The 23,403-nt window shown below is 35.9% G+C and overlaps 1 protein-coding gene across 1 annotated transcript in view; it reads left to right on the forward strand.

Moving 5' to 3' along the window:
* Positions 1-23,403, forward strand: part of MED13 (mediator complex subunit 13) — a 101,820-nt gene that overhangs the window by 56,939 nt on the left and 21,478 nt on the right. Inside the window, exons 10-18 of the mRNA XM_032429302.1 lie at positions 1,725-1,938; positions 3,312-3,393; positions 5,158-5,279; positions 6,935-7,025; positions 7,158-7,372; positions 9,802-9,998; positions 10,736-11,649; positions 20,349-20,510; positions 23,108-23,331. Of these exons, the coding sequence (XP_032285193.1) occupies positions 1,725-1,938; positions 3,312-3,393; positions 5,158-5,279; positions 6,935-7,025; positions 7,158-7,372; positions 9,802-9,998; positions 10,736-11,649; positions 20,349-20,510; positions 23,108-23,331 (2,221 nt within the window). The remainder of the gene's footprint in view (positions 1-1,724; positions 1,939-3,311; positions 3,394-5,157; positions 5,280-6,934; positions 7,026-7,157; positions 7,373-9,801; positions 9,999-10,735; positions 11,650-20,348; positions 20,511-23,107; positions 23,332-23,403) is intronic.

A 23,403-nucleotide genomic window follows, 5' to 3' on the forward strand; every position in this document is an offset into this window, starting at 1 on the left:
CATCATTCCCAAATCTTAACGTCTCTTAGGATTTTTTGTCCTAAATTGTAGGACAGATAAGTGGTAGCAGTATCACTTTCTGATGAATAAAAGATGGCTTATTTTCAAAGTACAAGGTACTGTAATTTAGGATTATTAGTGCAACCAGAACATCTCTATCCTATGTGACTTTTAGATTTGACATATTCATTTAGGAAATACTTGTAGTAACTTTTACATGCCAGGTGCTGTTCTAGGCATTTGGGATAATTCAGTGAACAAAGACAAGATCCCCATCATTTAGGGGCTTATATTCTATGAGAGTGACAGTCAACAATGAACATAAGCAAGTTATATAAGAATATTTGAAGATAAGTACTGTGGATGGAAAAATAGAGCGGGACAAGGGGGTTCAGTGTTGAGGCAGTTGGGCATTTTGCAATTTTAAATAAGGACTCATACATAAGGTGACATTTAAACAAAAACTTTTAAAAGTGAGGGAGATGGCCATGCTATTTCAAGAAAGAATGCTCCAAACAAAGGGAACAGCCAGCAGTATATCTGGCCTATTTGAGGAACATCAAGAAAGTTCTTGGAAGCAGAGTGAGAGAGGAAGGAGTAGAATAACAGAAGATGAAGTTGGAGAGGAAAAGAAAAGAAAGATATGGAAAGCTTTGGTAGGCTATTACAAGGACTTTAGTTTCTATTCAGAATTAAATAATCCTTGCAGGATTTTGATCACGGTCTGACTAGAAGCCTAGCTGCTGCTTTCTGGCAGCATGGGAAACTCAGCTTTACAAACCACAGAGAACATGAATTTGGGAGTCAAAAAGTGTCTTATACAAACCAAAATCAAATCATTCAGTATTCACACTCACCAAGCAACCTGGTCTTCAGAGATAGAAAATTCCTGATGCTTTCCAGGATTCTGGTGGTACAGATCAGCTTGTTGTGTCTTCTTTCTCTTAACCTTAGATTTCAGCTTTCTCTGGTCGGTCAGTTTCTACTAGTTTGTCTTTCCAACTTCACTGTTGTTTCCTCTCTTATTCTGTTGTCCTTTGTCATTTTATTGGTTATTTTAGGAGAATACAAAAAAAACGTATGTTTATTAGTCACCATGTGAAACCATAAGGCTGATAATATAAAAATAGATTTTTCCAAAGTGATCAAAAAAAGCCTCTAAGGTACTTGCACTGAAACTTGCCATTATAAAACCTCTTGTCAGAATTAATAATAGTTGTAATGTTATTTTTGTGAAACACAGATCAGGTCTTTAAAATTTTATAACTTTATCCACTAATGCAGTGGGAAAACGATAATCACTTTCATTGTATAAATGTATAAATTGTATAAAACTTGTCTTGTCTCACCATATAGTTAGTCCACATTCTGAGAGTTCCTGTCCTGGAGCAGTCCAGTCCCTTTCAGTGAATGGATTTGGACAAGTTAATGCATTTGAGGATTTGGGAACAGAGTGGACTACCAAAAGACAGTGTATTTTGGTGGAAAGAACATATAGAGAGGAGGCTTAGATTTTAGCTTCATTTCTCTATTGCTAAATTTGAAGGTTTAATCATATAATCTTTCTGTGCTTAGATTTCTTCATTTATAAAATGAAGGATTGCTGGTTAGATCATCTCTAAATAATCCTGAAAACTTTATGATTCTTAAGTCATATTGGAATTTTTTTCTGCTTTTATGGAAAATAAATATAATTAATTTTCTAATTTTGTTTTTTTATGCAGGTTAATGGTGCAATGTAAGAAACCTTTAAAAGTTTCTGATGAATTAGTACAGCAATATCAAATTAAAAATCAGTATCTTTCAGCAATAGCATCTGATGCAGAGCAAGAATCTAAAATCGATCCATATGCATTTGTTGAAGGAGATGAGGAATTCCTTTTTCCTGATAAGAAAGACAGACAAAATAGTGAGAGAGAAGCTGTCAAAAAACATAAGGTGAGTAAAAGAAATCAAAGTACACCAAAGGGTGACTGATGATTTGTAACACTGCATATAGGTACCACACTTCTCATTGTTTTCTTTTAAAATAGAACAGATTAAAAAAAAAAATAGATTTATCATTGTAACTTAGGAAAACTTTTTTTTTTTTTTTAAAGAGAGCAAGAAGGACCAGGGTAGGGGGAGGGCAGAGAGAGAGGGAGAGAGAGAATCTTTTTTTTTTTTTTAGATTTTATTTATCAGAGAGAGCAGGAGCAGGGAGGGAGGGGCAGAGGGAGAGGAAGAAGCAGACTCCCTGATGAGCAGGGAAACCTGATGGGGGGCTCGATCCCAGGACCCTGAGATCATGGCGGGGCTCGATCCCAGGACCCTGAGATCATGACCTGAGCTGAAGGCAGACGCTTAACCAACTGAGCCACACAGGCGCCCGGAAAGAGAATCTTAAGCAGGCTCCACGCCCAGCACAGAGCCCAACATGGGGCTCAAGCTCATGACCCTGATATCATGACCTGAGTCAAAATCAAGAGTTGGGGTGCTTAACTGACTGAGCCACCCACGTGCCCCAGGAAAACATTTTTTTTTTTAATAGGTGAATCAGGCACATTATACAAAATTTAAGAGCTGTGTGGACTTTATAGCCAGTCTCTCATAATGAAAAGATTTTTTATTGTTTACATTTAGTTAGATAAACTATTTTGATATTGAGTTAAAATATGTTATAGGTGAATTGCCAGTTTTCAAAAATACAATAAAATACACAATGCTTAGTTTACAAAATATACGATATTTTTAAATGTGAGTTAAGAACTTATAGTGTCCCTTGAAGTAATATATTTAGTGTAGGATATAGAAGTATTTATTAAAATTTTAAAAATCAGAGGATCTATTAAGCACAAGATAACTCTGTTAGATAAGAATTTTGCCTTAAATACAATATATGGAAATTTAAAAGCTATAAAATTGTGAAAAGAACCCAATAATAAGTTTAATACAGAGAATTCATTTCACAAAATTTTTAGCCTTACTCCGTGCCCGGTACTTGAAGTTTTGTCCTTTTGTAAATATGAAAACAGTAGTAGCTGGGAAGGCTATAGGTACTGTAGAAAGAACATGGACTTTGGAAATTGACAGATTTTTGTTGGAATCCCAGCTCCACTATTTATTTATCAGATATATTTCCTGGGTTATCTTTAACACTATTTTTTGTCTGTAAGTTGAGCATAGTACTTACTTATTATATAGGTTAGTTGTGGGAATTAGTATGTCTGTAGAACACCTGGCAGGATGCTTGACACGTAGTTACTCAATAGTTGGAAGATTTTGTTATTTTAAATTATATATTTCAATCTAATATGTAATACTATTTGCAGGTAGAAGATGGGCCATCTAGTGTAACAGTGTTATCACATGAGGAAGATGCTATGTCATTATTTAGTCCCTCTATCAAGCAAGGTAAAACTTCTATTTCCTAATAAAAATAATTGCATTGAAGGATTATTACTACAAGCTAATTTGATATTACTGGACTTACAGTGTTCCTTTTTGCATAATTCATATGTTTCATGGAGAGGTACCTATCTTAAAATGATAGATTTATTGTTTATTTTGTACTGGGAGAAGCAGTTGAGGTGATAAAAATTCTGTTTTCAATTGTTGGAACTTTACTTTCTCATAAATAAAAATAGTTCTTATCTATAAAATGAGATTTAAAAAGATCGTCACTTAAGGTCCCTCTCAGATCTGAAAACTTATAAATTAGGCTTAACTATAATTTTGTTGTCCTTTTCTCTCTCACTCAAATTAGAAGAACGGTTGTTGAAATTATTAATTTAACAAATATTTATCAAGTAGGTATTATATGTAGGCACAGTTCTTGCCACTGAGGCCAAGGCTCCACTTTGAAAGTAAAGTATCTGACTAGTGCTTGTTGTGCTTGGAATAGACAGACACAACACATTATTTCTTTAACAAAATCTATTTAACTTTTGATGAAGGCAAAGGAAGTTGTCCTTCTGTAGGTGTTTGTTTAGGGACAAAGTTTTGTTTTAATATTTGGGATAGAGAGGGTCAGGCTCTGTGCAACCAAAAACAAGAATAAGGAAGAAATGGTCTTTAATGAAGCAAAATCAGTTGATAATTCTGAGTAGCTTGGTAAGTTAACAGTTTGGGTTCTTTGGGCTGTTTACCTACCCTAGGATGTAGAGAATGTATAATCGCTATTTTGTGCTTTCTCAAAATACGGACCATGTACCACATTCTGGAGCAGCTTTTGAGGTGGAGCTTGGAGATCTTGGTTTTTAATAAGTACCCTAGATGATTTTTTTTATACCAAATTTCAGAATTAGTGCTCCAGTGAATTTTTAGAACGGACATGCAGAGGCACTTGGAAAGTGGCTTTTATCTTTCTGAAAATGAGGACTATTTCAAGTCACTTGATACTCCAAGGATGCTTTAGAAGGTTATATACCAAACTGCAAATTTGTTTTTTTGTGTGTGGGAATGTAAGAGGAGTTTAACTTCCATTGGTGTTTCTTTTTTTTTTTTTTTAAAGTAATCATGTATTTTTTCCACTATAATTGGTGGGCGGGGGGGGGAAGAAAAAGGAAAGTAAAATTCTAGAACTAAAATGAATCTTAACCAGAAGGTAATATTTATTGAGTACTTAAGTACCTAGCACTGGACAAAGTGCTTTAGCTACGTCCTTTCATGTTTAATTCTTGCCATTACTAAAGTACAGAGAGGTTAAGTAACTTGCTCAGGGTCATTCTATTAGTGTTAGAGTTGGGAATTCAGATTACTAATAGTCCATCTGACTCAAGAGCCAGAGCACCTAGTCATCATATGATGCTTGTTTTACATTTCAGGAAGATAGAAAAATAAAAGTGTGTGTGTGTGTGTGTGTGTGTGTGTGTGTGTGTGTGTACTGTTCTAAGAATGTATGTCTTTTTATTTGATATATAAAATCAGAGTACTTAGCCATGTTATGGATTACATAGCCTTTGGTGAGCTTCCTGGAGAAATTACTACTGTTTATTTGCAACTTTATTTCTATGAAAAAAATTTTTAGATTTTAAGCAAATCATAGTTTCTTATTGCAAAATACTCTTATAAGTTTAAGGTTAGATATCTAGTTTAAATAACTAGAATAATACTTATTTGGTCAGTAGTAGAATCTTTTATTTTGTTTTTCTGATTGACTCTGATTGACATATATAGATGCTCCACGCCCTACTAGTCATGCCCGTCCTCCATCAACCAGTTTGATTTATGACTCAGACCTGGCTGTCTCTTATACTGACCTTGATAATCTCTTCAATTCTGATGAAGATGAACTAACAGTGAGTATTTTATTAATGGTTAAGGTTATAATTTCTTTTCCTTGATTTTATATAGACTTACTTTTCAGAAGTGATATGTGACTTGAATAGTACATTTGAGCCCTGAAAAATAGGAAATATTTTGGAATAAAATTTTATTAATTGGTTTCTCTTTTTAAAACTTACATTTGAGCAGTCTTGGCATAGTGTCACCTATAAGCTGTGGGGTTTTTTTTCTTTATTTTTTTATATTTGAGGGACATGTGTGATTAAGCTTAACTTCTACCATATGTTCTTTTTCTGCAGTCTTTAGGAAGCAGAATTATTTTCCTGTTCTTTGATCTCTCGTTTGAGAAATGACCCTGGAATTGACTCACATACATAAAATAATAAATAATTAACATTAAAATTGTGTGCCTTGTCAGTTTATTAAGGAATACTACTTCTTTTGAATATGATTGGCATTCTAGCCATTATTGTAAAACAGCTATATACTATAATAATGAAAGAGGCAGAAAGAGAAATATTTAACTTTGCACATCCGTTTGCAGAGAAAGGTGATTATAAAAGAAAATTTAAAATGAGATTTGCTAGAATGTCAAGTCTCTAGCAAATTAATGAACTGAGTGCTGCATTATCATAAAAGGGAATTCATTTTCATCTGCATAAAGGTAGCTTGGAGACTTCTATAGTACATTTGGTCATTCTTGTTCTATATTACACTTTTAATCCTCTCTGTTGTATATATGATACACACATACACCCTGCATATATATATTTATGTATATACGTATATACACATATATGCACATTTGGTGTCTTCATTTAAGTGACATAGGCAGATATAACTATACATAAACTTACATTCTATATCCCTGAATACTTTGGTACTTTTATGCTTTCTCTCTGTTACCATTCATGTATCAGCTGTGGCTCTTGTGAGGTAAAAAGGTAGTTAGAACTCAGTCTACATATTTATGACAAAGTGGCTAACAGGAGGCTTGGAACCAAGTTGTCAGGTCTAAAAACATTGGTGACAGATTGGAGATGGTAAAACGATTTGTTCAGTGTATTAAAACTAATTTTTAGTTAGGTATCCTGTTACTTATCAAATGAGATCTTTCTCAAGTTTGTGCTTTGTTTTACATGTTGTAGCATTTTTATAAGGGTAAGGAGATTATTAAACAAGATAAAAGTAGAAATTAGGTTTCAGAGGGGTGATTGAATATATAGGAAACTTCAGTGTGTTTTATTTAAGGGGACAAATGCTTTATGAATATCTTTTACTAAGAAGCAGTTCTGATATTACAAATCCTTCTTATTGCAGGTTTCCTTTCTTTTTTTTTTTTTTTTTTAATTTTAATAGGCTTTAAGTGGTAGGTTATTTTTGCTTCTGTGTGTTCTGGAAGTATTGGTCCTGTGTCTTGGAGGAACTTTCCCTCTGTTAATTTGCAGGATTATCAAATAAACAAATTAATCTTGGTTCATTGATTGCCTAAAAAGGGTTTTACATCTTTATAAATTTTTCTAATAACCAATATTTATCTCTGGCACAACCAGAATAATATATTTGATGAATGGGTTTGACCTTCAAGTTATATCTTAATGATTACCATCTTGGATCACATTGGACTTAAAATTTCAGATAAATAATGTGTTTTTGTTTTTGTTAATAGCCTGGATCTAAAAAGTCAGCAAATGGAACAGATGATAAATCCAGCAGTAAGGAATCAAAGACAGGAAATCTGGACCCACTATCTTGCATAAGTAAGCTTCCCAAATCTGCTCCAGATAAATCTGCAAATTTTTAATCTGAATAAAATTCCCCACTCCTTTCTTTTAAACACAGATTAACTTCTCTTTAGTCTTATGTTAAAATGTGTGTTTTATTAAATATAGGCACTGCAGATCTTCATAAAATGTATCCTACACCACCATCATTGGAACAACATATTATGGGATTTTCCCCAATGAATATGAGCAATAAAGAATATGGTAGTATGGATATAACACCTGGAGGAACTGTTCTAGAAGGAAATAGTTCTAGTATAGGAACACAGTTCAAAATTGAGGTTGATGAAGGATTCTGTAGCCCAAAACCTTCTGAAATTAAAGTAAGTATTTTATTTTTCTAGAAAAATAATTCACTCTATATATATGTATATATATATATATATATATATATATATATATATTTTTATATATATATATATATATATTTTTTTTTTTTTTTTAATTTAAGAGTGGGGAGGCTGGGAAGGGGCAGAGGGAGAGAGAGAATCTTAAGCAAGCTCCACACCCAGTGTGGAGCCTGCTGTGGGGCTCTATCTCACAACCCTGAGATCGTGACTTGAGCCAAAATCAAGAGTCCAGACACCCAACCAACCAAGCCACCCAAGCACCCCTCCAATATTTTCTTACAGATTCCGTTTGTTGCTCTATTTTTTTTTTAAAGATTTTATTTATTTATTTGACAGAGAGGGAGACAGCGAGAGAAGGAACTCAAGTAGGGGGAGTGGGAGAGGAGAAGCAGGCTCCCTGCTGAGCAGGGAGCCCGATGCGGGGCTCGATCCCAGGACCCTGGGATCATGACCTGAGCCGAAGGCAGACACTTAACTGACTGAGCCACCCAGGCACCCCCAGTTTGTTGCTGTATTAAAAAAATCTATTCATGGTGATTCTTATTTTGTAGTTAACAGATTTGAAGACTAAAGAGTGGTGACACTATTAAGAATGCCTTTAAGAACACTTGGGCTGCTTCCATAATTTGCTATTGTAAATAATGCTCCTGTAAACATAAGGTTGCACGAATCCCTTTGAATTCGTGTTTTTGTAATTTTTAATTTTTTTTGTTTTTGTAATTTTTTTAAAAAAATTTTATTTATTTATTTGACAGCATAAGCAGGGGGAGTGGCAGGGAGAGGGAGAAGCAGACTCCCCCCGCTGAGCAGGGAGCTGGACTCGGGGCTCGATCCCAGGACCCTGGATCATGACCTGAGCTGAAGGCAGCCACTTAGACTGAGCCACTCAGGCGCCCCATGTAACTTTTGAGTAAATACCCAGCAGTGTGATTATTGGACTGTAGGGTAGTTCTGTTTTTAACTTTTTTAGTAACCTTCACTGTTTTCCACAGTGACTGCACCAGTTTGCATTCCTACCAGGAGTGCAAGAGGGTTCCTTTTTCTCCAACACCAGTTGTTTCTTGTGTGTGTGTTTTTTTTTAACATTTTATTTATTTATTAGAGAGAGAGCACAAGGAGGGGGAGCAGCAGGCAGAGGGAGAGGGAAAAGCAGGCTCCCCACTGAGCAAGGAGCCCAACATGGGGCTGGATCCCAGGACCCTGGGATCATGACCTGAGCCAAAGGCAGCCAATTAACTAACTGAGCCACCCAGGCGCCCCTCTTGTGTTTTTGATTTTAACCATTCTTACAAGTGTGAGGTGATCTTATTGTAGTTTGTTTTTTTTTTTTTTTTTTTTAAAGATTTTATTTATTTATTTGACAGAGAGACACAGTGAGAGAAGGAAGACAAGCAGGGGGAGTGGGAGAGGGAGAAGCAGGCTTCCTGCCAAGCAGGGAGCCTGACGTGGGGCTCGATCCCAGGACCCTGGGACCATGACCTGAGCTGAAGGCAGACGCTTAACGACTGAGCCACCCAGGCGCCCCTGTAGTTTGTTTTATTTGTTTAGTTTTTTTTTACTTTAAGTAAACTCCATGCCATACATGGGGCTCAAACTCAACCATCCTGAGATCAAGAGTTGCATGCTCTACCAACTGAGCCAGGCAGGAGCCCCTCTCATTGTAGTTTTGATTTGCATAACCCTGATGATGAGTGATGTTGAGCAGATGAATGGATAAAGATGTGTATGCACACGCACACACACACATCCACACCCACATAGGAATATTATTCAGCCATAAAAAAGAAAGAAATCTTGTCATTTTCAATGACTTGGATGGAGCTAGAGAGTGTAATGCTAAGCAAAATAAGTCAGACAGAAAAAGACAAATACCATATGCTTTCACATATATGTTGAATTTAAGAAACAAAGGGGGGAAATGAGCAAAGGAAAAAAAAAGACAAACCAAGAATCACTTTTGACTATGAAGAATAAACTGATGGTTACCAGAGGGGAAGTTGGTAGGGGGATGGATGAAATAGGTGATGTGGATTAAGGAGTGCACTTGTGATGAGCACTGGGTGATGTACGGAATTGTTGAATCACTGTAGTATACACCTGAAACTAATATAGCACTGTGTGTTAATTAATTGGAATTAAAATAGAGTGAATTCATTTAAGAATAAAATTATATTGGGTACCTGGCTGGCTTAGTAGAGATTGTGACTCTTGGTCTCAGGGTCATGAGTTGAAGCCCTACTTTTGGCGTGGAGCCTACTTTAAAAAAAAAAAAAAATATATATATATATATATATTTACATTTTATTATTTTGTTTAAAGAGAGGGGGGAAAAAGGCTAGAGTGAGTTTGGCTTTTTTCCCCTGGAAGATAAGATGCTGAAAGTCCTGGTCTTTGTATTATAGGATTTTTCTTATGTCTATAAGCCTGAAAATTGTCAAGTTCTGGTGGGATGTTCCATGTTTGCACCTCTAAAAAGTCTACCAAGCCAATGTCTGCCTCCTATCAAATTGCCAGAAGAGTGTATTTACCGTCAGAGTTGGACTGTTGGAAAATTGGAATTGCTTCCTTCAGGGCCTGCAGTGCCATTCATCAAAGAGGGGTATGATTTAGATTTATGTTACTGGTATAGTGTAGGTGTGCTTACATAGCTTTAATTTTTTTCACAGAAGTACCTGCTTTGCTAGTACTTAGAAAAAAGATACTGTTTTTTTAATTCTAAAAATTGTTTTTTGATCAATAAATTATAATGGTATTAGTTGCATGTAGATAAACTGTTGGAAAACTTAAGACCATTATGCTTTGGTTATTTGTCTTCATTTGCGGGTGGAGGTTTTCTTCAGAAGCACCTTTTGTTTTGCTCTGAAATTCTAAATCCCATTTGTGTATTTGCCGTATCACATACTTCTCATATTTTAATATCTCTGAAATTGGGATGTCTTATAATTGGTAGGATCTTACAATTGCCATTGTCCCTTACTGCATGTAAACATCTCTAAAATCAGGATTTTTTTTTTTAACAGTGACATCTCATTAATGAAATATGGTTATTTGTAGTATAAGAAATATGGATAGTAAATGTGGATGTCTAGGTGTAGATAAGTGTAAACAGATTTTATTTACAATTTTGGAACTAGTCGGTTAGTCCACAGTCTACAACAGTCACCTAGAGTGGATATAATAACCAGATACATATTTTAATTATACTTGTAATTTTTGCACTAATTGTGCTTTCATTTTCAGTGTTACTGAAAAATACTGGGAGATTTTTAGTTCTATTTCATATTATTAATATGTTCCTCTATGTATGTGTTTAATTTTTTACCCTGGTGACACCAGTGATGGAAGTACTATCGATCAAGAATATGGTCCTGCTTATACACCTCAAACTCATACTTCTTTTGGGATGCCTCCTAGCAGCGCACCTCCTAGTAACAGTGGAGCAGGAATTCTTCCTTCTCCATCTACACCTAGGTTTCCGACTCCAAGGACTCCAAGGACTCCAAGGACTCCTCGAGCTGGTGGACCTGCTAGTGCTCAAGGTTCAGTCAAATATGAAAATTCAGACTTGTATTCACCAGCTTCCACCCCATCCACATGCAGACCCCTTAATTCTGTTGAACCTGCAACTGTTCCCTCCATCCCTGAAGCACACAGTCTTTATGTAAACCTCATTCTTTCAGAATCAGTTATGAATTTGTTTAAAGACTGTAACTTTGATAGTTGCTGTATCTGTGTCTGCAACATGAATATCAAGGGTGCAGATGTTGGAGTTTACATTCCAGATCCAATGCAGGAAGCACAGTATAGGTGTACCTGCGGCTTCAGTGCTGTCATGAACAGAAAATTTGGAAACAATTCAGGATTATTTCTTGAAGATGAACTAGATATCATAGGACGCAACACAGAATGTGGCAAAGAAGCAGAAAAACGTTTTGAAGCTCTCAGGGCTACTTCTGCTGAACATGTTAATGGAGGACTAAAGGAATCTGAGAAATTCCCTGATGAGTTGATATTATTGCTACAAGATCAGTGCACTAATTTATTTTCACCTTTTGGAGCAGCAGACCAAGACCCTTTTCCCAGGATTGGTGTAATTAGTAATTGGGTACGTGTTGAAGAGCGGGACTGTTGCAATGACTGCTACCTTGCATTAGAACATGGGCGTCAATTCATGGATAACATGTCAGGAGGAAAAGTTGATGAAGCACTTGTGAAAAGTTCATGCTTACACCCCTGGTCCAAAAGAAATGGTAAGCATCCTAATGGAATAATTTTTCTGTTTATTTTCCTTTAGTTGTAGGACTGCTTTTCTTTCTTCGGAAAAAGTATTAAAGGCAGTTTTCCATGTAACTAATAGAGATGTTGAAATTTGGGACTTAAAACTCCTCTAAGAATGACATTTTTAAAGGGAGAATTTCCTAGCAGTTTAGTTTAATTTCACCAATAAAAGTATGGTTATTGTAAGTCTGTAATTATGTACTTACGTAGGAGTATAAAAGGCACTTTGCAGATGTTAATTAGCAGAAAATTGCTGGTTGTCTGCTTTATTCAACATTCTTTCACTCATTAAATATTTACTGAACACCTGATATGTGCCACAGACTGTTCCTTTAGAAAGTACAGCATTAAATGAAGCAAACATACTTCTTGCCCTTTTTGAGCCTATAATTTAGTAGAGAAGACATAAACAAAATAAGTAATTATATAATATTAGTGACAATTGCTTTGAAGAAAAAGAAAGGTGAAAGGAGTGGAAAAACACAGGAGTGTACTATTTTAGATGTATGGTTAGAGAAGATATTACTGAGGCATTTGAGTAAAAAACTGCATAAACTGGGAGAATGGAGCTATGTGGCTAACCAAGGGAAGAGTATTTCAGACAGTGCAAAGAGCCTGAGGTTAATGTGCTTGAGGAACAGTAAGGAGATATTGTTGCTGGAGTGAACTGGGTGATGGGAGATTGGTCAGACATGAAATCTAAGAACTGGCCAAACACCAAAATCCTGGAGGGGTCTTATGGACCATGTAAGACCTTCATGTCTATTGTGTTGTGGATGGCAGAGTAGTTAGGAGGCAATTACAGTAGTCCAGGTGAAAGATGATGGTAATTTAGACAAGTTTGGAAGCAATAGAGATAGGAGTAGTGGGTTCTAGGTATTTTTGGGAAATAGAACCTACAGGATTTGCTGATACATAAGAAAAGATGAGGCATCAAGAATAGCTTGAGCAACAGGATGAAGTGATGGTTCTAATTATAGAGGAGGGAAACGTTGGGGGAGGAGGTCAAGTACACATTTGGAGGTAACAGTTTTAAATTCAGGGGAGTGTAGATTAAAACTTTCTTGTGTAAGTTATCAGTATTAAAATCTATGGAGCTGGATCAAACAACCTAGAGAGTGACTAGAGAGAAATCCAAGGATGGAACTGATGTTTAGAGGTGGAGAAGAAAGGGAGGATCCAGGATAGGAAAACAAGGAAGTGGGAGGAAAACCAAGAGAGTATGGTGTCCTGGAAGTCAAGTATAGGAAATGTTTGAAGGAGAGAATGGTCATCAATGTCAGATAATGTTATACAGATACAATGTCAGATACTTGTATAGAGTTCTGAAGATCTGTTAATCCATATTAAGTGCTTAGCGCGGTGCTTGCAACATAGTACTGAACTAATAATATAAGCTGCCATTATTATTAAAATAATCAAATTAGATATTTTCTTTCAGGCACAACCAACCTAACACTTCTTAAAAGTTGTGTCAATATACCACTAACTTTTCTAACTTTTGGTTATTATATAGAAAATTAGCCTCCTTCAAAATGTGGTTTTGGGTAAGGATCTTTTCTAAGGTGATATCTGCCATATAATAACTTTTAGTTGGTCCATGTGTCATTCACTAATTCAGTTATTTTTTTTGACACATATGCAAAACAATGTGCTTGGTCTTCTAGGAGATAGGAAGATAACCTATCTTTAAATTGCTTACGCAGTACTCAGAGAACCAAAACTATAATGCAGGGTTGAAAGAAGTAAAAACACCCTAAATGCCCATTGACAGGAGAATGGATAAATGATTATGATAGTATAAATAGAATGTTGCATAGTTCTAAACATGAATAAAACTGTATATAACAAATAGGTGAATCTTAGTATTGAGAGGAAGGAGAGTGGGAACAAGTCCTAGAAGATTATATATGGTAAGTTACCTTTTTGTAAAGTTTTAAAATGAGCAAAACTAAATATTTTTTAGATGCACATAAAATTCAGGATAGTGGTTAATTTTTAAAAGCTGAAGGAGGGTTAGGATAGGGAGAAGCGCTAATATGATTTTTGTGGTGATGTTCTAGTTCTTGGGCTGTGATATCATAGTTGTTCATAATGTTGTTATTAAAGAAAATTTGTGATATAGGAGGGCAGTACATGGACCAGTGGTTAAGATTTTGTTCATGACATAGTTTGATGATTCATGGAACTCCTTATACTCAAGGACAGAGTTAGAAAAAGGTATAAATAAATGTCATAGATGTTCAAAAAATGGGCAGGATTGTTTTCAGCCATAGGTAATAGTTAAGAACATATGCTGTGGAGGCAGACTGCTTGAGTTTGAAATATGGCTTTATCACTATATACTATGACATTGGGCAAGTTATTTAATCTCTCTGTGCTTCAGTTCTCTTAAATTGTGTCAGTAATAGTATTTACCCCAAATAGTGTTGAGAGGATCAGTGTTCTATGTAACAGAGAGCGGTGCCTGGCACAAAGTAAGAACTCAAATATTAGCAGTTGGTAATAGTAGTAATAGCAGAAGCAGTAGCATTAGTGGTACTCTATTGCTTGTTTTTAAGAACCAACTCATCTTGAAAGTTCTCATCACAAGAAAAAAATATTATGTAACTATGTATGGTGATGGATGTTGACTGGACTTATTGTGGTGATCATTTTGCAATATATACAAATACTAAATCATTATATTGTGCACCTGGAACTAATGTTATGCCAATTTTACCTCTATAAAAAATAAAAAAAGAACTAGCTTATGCCAGTTGTACCTCAAACAAAGGCCCAACTTATCTGCCAAATAGAAAACATTGAGCCTCAACATTTTTTGTGTAACAGTAAACATTGATGTAAACAGGAAACTTTACAGCCATAAAGATAAATTTCATCGTAACAACTTGTATTAAAATAATTCAAAACAGAGGTGCCTGGCTGGCTCATTTGAAGAGTATGCCACTCTTGATCTTGGGGACATGAATTCAAGGCCCATGTTAGGTGTAGAGATTACTTAAATAAATATTTTTAAAAAATAATAATTCAAGGGACACCTGGGTGGCTCAGTCAGTTAAGCGTCTGACTCTTGATTTTAGCTCAGATCTTGTTTCTCAGGGTCATGAGTTCAAGCCCCGCAGTGGTCTCCGTGCAGGGCATGGAGCCTACTTTAAAAATAAAAGATGATAATTCAAAGCAAAAAAGCAATTCCTTTATGTTTCAATTTTTAAATTTCAATATAAAGACAAATAATGTGGGGTGCCTGGGTGGCTCAGTCAGTTAAGTGTCTGCCTTTGGCTCAGGTCATGATCTCAGGATCCTGGGATCCAGCCCCATGTCGGGCTCCCTGCTCAGTGGGGAGTCTGCTTCTCCCATTCCCTCTGCTCCTCCCCCCGCTTGTGTGCATGCACACTTGCTCGCTCTCTGTCAAATAAATAAAATCTTTAAAAAAAAAAATGCTGTGATCTAAATGTGTAATATTGGAATACTTCTATTAAACTATAGCAGCATCATGAAAGAAAAGGTCCTACATTAGGACCTTTGCCCTAATTGTTTCCTCTGCCTCGGACACCTTTCCCCCATGTATTTACAAGGGTAACTGTCTTGTCTCCTTTAAATCTTCTCAGATGTTGGGGTGCCAGGGTGGCTCAGTCGGTTAAGCATCCAACTCTTGATCTCAGCTCAGGTCTTGATCTTGCGGTTGTGAGTTCAAGCCGCACGTTGGTCTCCATGCTCGGCAGGGAACCTACTTTAAAAAAAAAAAAAAAAATCTCGGATGTCATTTTATCAGTATAAAATTGCAAACCCCTCTTCATGTTCTCCATCCTGCTGCTTTTGCTTTTCTCTATAGTGTGTTTTACCTTTTAACATACTGTATAGTTTGTTGATTAATTATTGTCTCTCCATTAAATTTACCCAGTGAAAGTTCTGTGAAAATGCTAGGGTTTTTGTCTGTTTTGCTTGTTGATATATCCCAAGTACTTAGAACAGTGCCTGGCATATAGTAGATGCCCAACGTGTTAAAATATTTGTTTGAAGGAATTAAAAAGGTCAAGCCATAGTTTGTATATTTTAATGGTAGTGTTTTTTTTTTTCAAGATAGGAAAAACTTTGTTCTAGTTATGAAAAAATACATACTTGCTGAAAAGAATGAATCTAGACAATGCAGAAAAGTAGAAGTAAAAATTGCCCATATTTCTGCCCATTCACAACAGCATTACAGCACTCCAAGATCACTCTTTCAACAGCTTTATTGACGTACCATACAATTCACTCATTTAAAGTGTATACAGTTGAATGGTTTTTAGTGCAGACATACCTCAGAGACACTGTGGGTCTGGTCCCAGACTACCACAGTAAAGTGAGTATCACAATAAAGTGAGTCAAATGAACTTTTTGGTTTCCCAGTGCACATGAAAGTTACGTTTACACTACACTGTTGTCTTATTAAATATGCAGTAGCATTATGTCTAAAAAATGTACATACCTTAATTTTAAAATACTTTATTGCTAAAAAATGCTAACCATTATCTGAGCTTTCAGCAAGTCATGCTCTCGTAGCTGGTAGCTTCAGTGTTGACGGCTGCTGACTGATGAGGTTGGTGGTCGATGAAGACTGGGGTAGCTGTGGCAATTTCTTAAAATGAGACAACAGTGAAGTTTGCCACATTGATTCACGAACAATTTCTCTGTAGTATGAGGTGCTGTTTGATAATATTTTACTCACAGTGGAACTTTTTCAAAATTGGAGTCAGTCCTTTCAAATTCTCCTGCTGCTTTATCAACTAAGTTTATGAATATTCTAAATCCTTTGTTGTCATTTCAACAGTTCACAACATCTTCACTGGAAGTAGATTTCATCTCAAGAGTAAGAAGCAACTTCTCATCCATTAAAGTTTTATCATGAGATTGAAGCAGTTCAGTCACATACTTCTCTCACTATTTCCACCACATTTCCACTGAAATCTTGAATCCCTCAAAATCATCCATGAGGATTGCAATCAGCTTTTTCAAAATTCCTGTTAATATTGGTATCTTGATCTCTTCCCATGAATCACAAATGTTCCTAAATGGCATCTAGAATAGTGAATCACTTCCAGAAGCTTTTCAATTTACTTTGCCCAGATCCATCAAAGGGATCACTATCTAAGGCAGTTACAGCATTATGAAATGTACTTCTTAAATAGTAAGACTTGGAAGTTGAAATTGCTCCTTGATCAATGGGCTGCAGAATGGATGTTGTGTTAGCAGGCATGAAAACAACATTAATCTCATTGTACATCACCGTCAGAGCTGTGGGGTGACCAATGAGCAGTCATATTTTGAGGAGATTAGGCGCGTTTAGGGTGGTATGGCCATAGACTGAGCAGTCATATTTTGAAAGGAATCTTTTTCTGAGCAGTAAATCTCAGCAGTGGACTTAAAATATTCAGTAAATCATGATATAAACAGATGTGCTGTCATGCAGGCTTTGTTGTTCCATTTATAGAGCAGGGGCAGAGTAGATTTAGCATAATTCTTAAGGGCCCTAGGATTTTCAGAATGGTAAATGAGCATTGGCTTCAACTTAATGTCACCAGCTGCATTAGCCCCTAACAAGAGAGACAGCATGTCCTTTAAAGCTTTGGAGCTAGGCATTAATTTCTCTTTAGCTGTGAAAACCCCTGTATGATGTCTTCTTCCAAATGAAGGTTGTCCCGTCTGCATTGAAAAGTCTGTTATTTAGTATAGCCATCTTCATTAATGATCTTAGCTTAATTTTCTGGATAACTTGCTGCAGCTTCTACCTCAGCACTTATGCTTCACCTTGCACTTCGATGTTATGGAGATGGCTTCTTTGCTTAAACAGACTGTTTTCAAAGCAGCTGCACCATTTTATATTCCCACCAGCAATGTGTGAGAGTTCTGCTTTCTCCACATCTTCATTAACATTTGTCATTGTCTTTTTGATTATAGTCATCATAGTGAGTATGAAGTGTCATCTCATTGTGGTTTTGCTTGGCATTTCCCTGATGGCTTTTCAAGTGCTTATTGTCCATTTTTATATATTTGGAGAAATGTCTTTTTCAGAACCTTTGTCCCATTTTTAAATTAGACTTTTTTGTTTTCATCATTGAGTTGTAAGTTCTTTATATGTTCTGGATAAAAGTCCCTCATTAGATATATGATTTGCACATATTTTCTCCTATTCTCTGGGTTCTCTTTTCACTTTCTTGATGGTATCCTTTGAAGCAGAAAAGTTTTTAATTTTAATGAAGTTCAGCATACTTACTGTCTTGTTGCTTGTGCCTTTGGTGTCATATCTAAAAAGGCTTTTCCTAACCCTAAGTAAGTCATGAATATTTACTCCTCTGTTTCTTTTTCTAGGAGTTTTATAGTTATAACACTATTTAGGTGTATAATCCATTCTGAATTAACTTTTGTATTTGGTATAAGGAAGGGGTTCAACTTTATTCTTCTGCATGTGGATATCCAACTGTCTTAGAACCATTTGTTAAAAAGAGTATCTTTCCCCATTAAATTGTCTTGACACCCTGTCAAAAATAAATTGACTATGTGAGATTTCTGGATGTTCAGTTCTATTCTGCCGATCAGTGTGTCTATCCTTCATGATGATCACTCTTAAAAATCATTTATAACCTTTTAATCATTGCTTTCCAACCAGATTTCAGCTTAAATAGAGACCTGGCACCTGTGGCTGTATACAGTTATAATTCTTTTTCATGTCAGTCTCCCACACAAGATAGTAAGATCCCTCAAGACGTGAATAAGAATTTATTTACACAGTATTCCCCACAGCTAGGATAATTCCTGGCCTATAGTAGGTCTTCAGTAAATATATTTTCTAAAAGAATGAAAAAGTATTTGAGAATCTTTTCTGAATTAAAATCAAAATACAAATTCCTGAGCTAAACCCAGGTCAGAATTTCTCATGGTAGCTCTGCATATATGTCCTTAAAAAGTTCGCCATGTGATTATGATAAATAACCTTAGCCAATAGCAACTTTTTCTAGACTTCATTTTATGTGAATATTCAGATATGAATACACATAATTATATTTTATACTATTTATGTAAAATATCTTCTATAGTTTTATAACTTGCTTTGATTTACCAGTGTGTAAGTCATTAGTCCATTTCAGATAGCTTTGTTGTTACTTAATGACTACATATTCTATTAGGTAGTTTACATACTGATTTTTTAGAGAGGGAGTTGGGGAGGGGCAGAGGGAGAGGGTTAGAACCTTTTTTTTTTTTTTTTTAAGATTTTATTTACTTTTTGAGAGAGAGGGAGAGAGAGAGAAGGAGCAGGGGGAGGGGCAGAGGGAGAGAAAGAAGCAGACTCCCCACTGAGCAGGGAGCCCGATGTAGGGCTCGATCCCAGGACCCTGAGATCATGACCTGAGCCGAAGGCAGACGCTTAACCAACTGTGAGCCACCCAGGCGCCTGGGAAAGAGAGAATCTTAAGCAGGTTCCACACCCGGTGAAGAGCCCAAAATGGGGCTTGATCTCAGAACCCTGAGATCATGACCTGAGCCCAAATCAAGAGCCAGATGCTGAATGGACTGAGCCATGCAGGCAACCCTACAGTAGGTTATTTAAACGTAATAGTTATTAAGCAGTATATCTGAAATTAAGTTACTTATAATTCTGTACACTATTTAGATCTAGGGAATGAAAGCCAGAAATAATAAATTAGGCAGTAATAATAATGAATTAAAGTTGAGTGATTTAGGGGCATCTGGGTGGCCTAGTCAGTTAAGTGTCTGCCTTCAGCTCAGGTCATGATCCCAGGGTCCTGGGATTGAGCCCTCGGTCGGGCTCCCTGCTCAGCAGGGGAGTCTGCACTCCCTCTCCCTCTCCTCGTGTGCTCTCTCTATTGTACACTCTCTCTCTCAAATAAATAAAATCTTTTTTAAAAAAAAGTTGAATGATTTAATGTACAAGTGCTCAAACATGTTTAATGGTACAACTGAGTGTACTGGGGGCGCAGATTAACCATATCAGTAACATTTAGTGATTTTTTTTTTTTTAATGCCATTTGACATGAAGCAGCATCTTTCATACCCATTCTGATAGTTGGTCAGAAATGCAGGTCATAATAATATAATCCATAAATCTGTAAATCTAGTTTTATGGAGTATCTATGGATATTATAACACTTTTTACAGTGTGAGCAAGTTCATCTGTTACTGTACAAGTTCTATATTTCAGAATTGTTACAGTCTACTATCTTTCCTAAATTGAACTTTAATCAATGTAACCAGTCTTATCTATCTGATCATTTTACCATAGTGGTTTTTAAGGTACACAGTTTATAACTCATTTCAGTGTGAGGTAGAGTTCTTTCTGGGAAAATACCTACAGGCACCAAAAACAACCAAAACAAATGCAGAAAAGGAAGAAATTTATTTGATTAATTTATAAATTGGTTAGTGAGCTAATGTGAGTGACTTTTTTATGGAGAGGAGTTATAATAACTTTTCTTACGTCTGTTCTAGGAAAGTATCTAGAAGAACCGTTTCTACAGATCATTTGAGATTGAACCTAATACAGTTCTCTGCACAAGCAGATGCTTAATCTTGATGATTGAAGTTGAACTTTCATGTATTGTTATGAAATTTTATTTCTTTGTGTTGGCAATAGCAATTCTTACTTTTTTTTTTTTTTTTTTAATGGTTGTAGATGTGAGTATGCAGTGCTCACAGGATATACTTCGAATGCTCCTATCTCTTCAGCCAGTTCTTCAGGATGCTATTCAGAAAAAAAGAACAGTAAGGCCTTGGGGAGTTCAAGGTCCTCTCACTTGGCAACAATTTCATAAAATGGCTGGCCGAGGCTCTTATGGTAAGTAATTTATAGTAATGTGTATTGACTGATTTTATATCAGCCCTTTATTTTTGTGCCCAACTTGGAATAAGCACATTTGTCTTCCTTAAATATTTTTGTAGCATATGCTTGACTTAAGGCCAGGGTGGTCAATCTTAGCCTTCATTACTTTGAGCATTTCCAATATTTAATTTATTGGGTTCTCCAGCCCCTCTTCAGAAAGAACAGCTTCCCTTAGATCTATTTTTACAGATTAGACTCACCAGTAAGATTTTATATGAAGAAAGAATCATATTGCCAAAATTTTTTAAATAAATGAACACTGCTTTCATTGTAAATTATCACTTTACAAAGTTGAATGAAGAATGGGGCAAAAAGAAGAGGCTACTACTAGTGATGAAAGACCCCAAGTTCTTCATTTAAAAAAAAAAAAAAAAACAGAAATTTGCTGGTTGTAAGAGTAGCAAATGAATACTCTAAATATGGTACACAGTACAGGGATGCCCGGCTGGCTCAGTCGGTGGAACATGTGGCTCTTGATCTCAGGGTTGTGAGTTCGAGCTCCACATTGGGTGTAGAGATTACTTAAATATGAAATCTTTAAAATATATGTATGGGGCACCTGGGTGGCTCAGTTGGTTAAGCGACTGCCTTCGGCTCAGGTCATGATCCTGGAGTCCCTGGATCAAGTCCCGCATCAGGCTCCCTGCTCAGCAGGGAGTCTGCTGCTCCCTCTGACCCTAACCCCTCTCACGTGCTCCCTCTCATTCTCTGTCTCTCAAATAAATAAATAAAATCTTTAAAAAATAAAAATATATGTATGTATGGTACACAGTAGATTTATGGTCATCTATCAAGGCAAAGAACATTCAAAATACTTGAACTATCTGTTGAAGATTGTCTCTGAAAGGTGGGAGCTTTTAAAATATATTTGGGGGGTGCCTGGGTGGCTCAGTCAGTTAAGCATCCGCCTTCAGCTCAGGTCATGATTCCGGGGTCCTGGGATCGAGTCCTGTAATCGGGCTCCCTGCTTAGCAGGAGAGTCTGCTTCTCTCTTTCCCTCTGCTTCTCCCCCTTGCTTGTGCTCCCTCTCTCACTCTCCCTCTCTCTCAAATAAAATATTAAAAAATATATACATATATATATATATTTGGAATAATAGTTTTTAACATTGAAATCTTTGACTTTCATGCATGGTTTTAGACTGCATTATGTACAGAAGTAGTAGATATGCTCATAATTTTCCTTTTCCTTCTTTTATTAATGGCTAAATAATCATTAAAAACTTGACATTTAGTGAAAAATACAGGTTAATTACATTTTTACATTCTTTTAAAAACCAAAGAGAGTGTGTGTGTACACACACACACAGTTCTGCACCTTAATGACCAGGACATATAGAGCTGTCTTTCTTTAGTTTTGATGGGTTCATGTATTTCATGTTCTTTACATATGATAATATTTTACCAATCCACTGTTTATGGACATACATATTGTTTCTCTCATTGTCATCACAACTGTTTTTCTATAATGCACACATCTCCTCTGGCTTAAAGGATGTGTGTGTTGTTGTTGTTGTTGCCAAATTACTCTCTGAGTATCAATTTAAACTCCCACCAGCAAAATGCCTGTTTCCGCAAACCCTTGCTGATGGGTGAAAATGGTTGTTTTATTATAGCTTGAGAAATGGCATAGTACAGACTGTAAGAGTAGATTTCCTGGCCTCTAATCCCATGTCTACCACTTCTTGTGTGATTCCAGACACGTTGCTTAACTTCTTCATTCCTGCTTTCTCATCTCTAAAATGAGGTTAATATTAGTATCTGCCTTATATGGTTTTGTGAGGATTAAATGAGTTAATATGTGTATAGTATGTGTAAAGATCCTTGAACAGTACCTAGCACATAGTAAATGTTACAGTTTTTCACCAATAATTACTTTAAATTGCTTTCTCTTAATGAGATTGAGCAGCTTTTTATGTATAAGATATTTCCTTTTCTGTGAACTTTAGTTCATACACTTTACCCATTTTTCTGTTAGGTTGTTGATCATTTTCTTAGGGATTTATAAGTCCCCTTTATATGGTAAGGAATTTAACCTTTTGTCATCTGAATTACAAATCTTTTTTCCAATTTGTTGTTAATCATTTGGCTTTTTTATAATGTTTTTTATGCCAGATTTTAAAATTTATATAGTCAGATTGATTAGCTTTTAAATGGACAGGTTTTATGTTATGCTTAGAAAGGCTTTCCCCAGTCCAAATTTATAAAAAATAAAATAAAACTCCCCTCCCATGTTTTCTTTTGTACTTCTAAGTTTTTTCATTTGAATTAATTTTTTTAACAATTAAAACAATTAATTTTAATAATTAAATAACAATTAAACAATTAAATTAGTATAAGTCATGTTTCCTAAAGACCATTTAGCAAATTCCTAACTGTGGAAAAGTCTCAATCATTGATTGGCCTTTAGATATTTTTATCTTTAATCAAATATTTTTGCTAATGACTTCAGTAACTTTGACATTTAAATAAAAGGAAGACCTGCAACTGCTTTAAAATATTTAGTTTTTTTTTTTTTTAATATTTTCTTAAAATATGTTTTTTCCTATTTAGGAACTGATGAATCCCCAGAACCACTGCCAATCCCTACGTTTTTGTTGGGTTATGATTATGATTTTCTGGTGCTTTCTCCATTTGCGCTCCCTTATTGGGAGAGACTTATGCTGGAACCCTATGGATCTCAAAGAGATATAGCCTATGTTGTATTATGTCCAGAAAATGAAGCCTTGTTAAATGGAGCCAAAAGCTTTTTTAGAGACCTCACTGCGATATATGAGGTAGGTGTTTAAAAACAGGTAGCATTCGGTGGCGGGGCGGGTAGCGGGGAAGTCAGCTTCTCCCTCTTCCTC

This window comes from Phoca vitulina, unplaced genomic scaffold (genome assembly GCF_004348235.1).
Source record: "Phoca vitulina isolate PV1807 unplaced genomic scaffold, GSC_HSeal_1.0 scaffold40, whole genome shotgun sequence".
Classification (NCBI taxonomy): domain Eukaryota; kingdom Metazoa; phylum Chordata; class Mammalia; order Carnivora; family Phocidae; genus Phoca; species Phoca vitulina.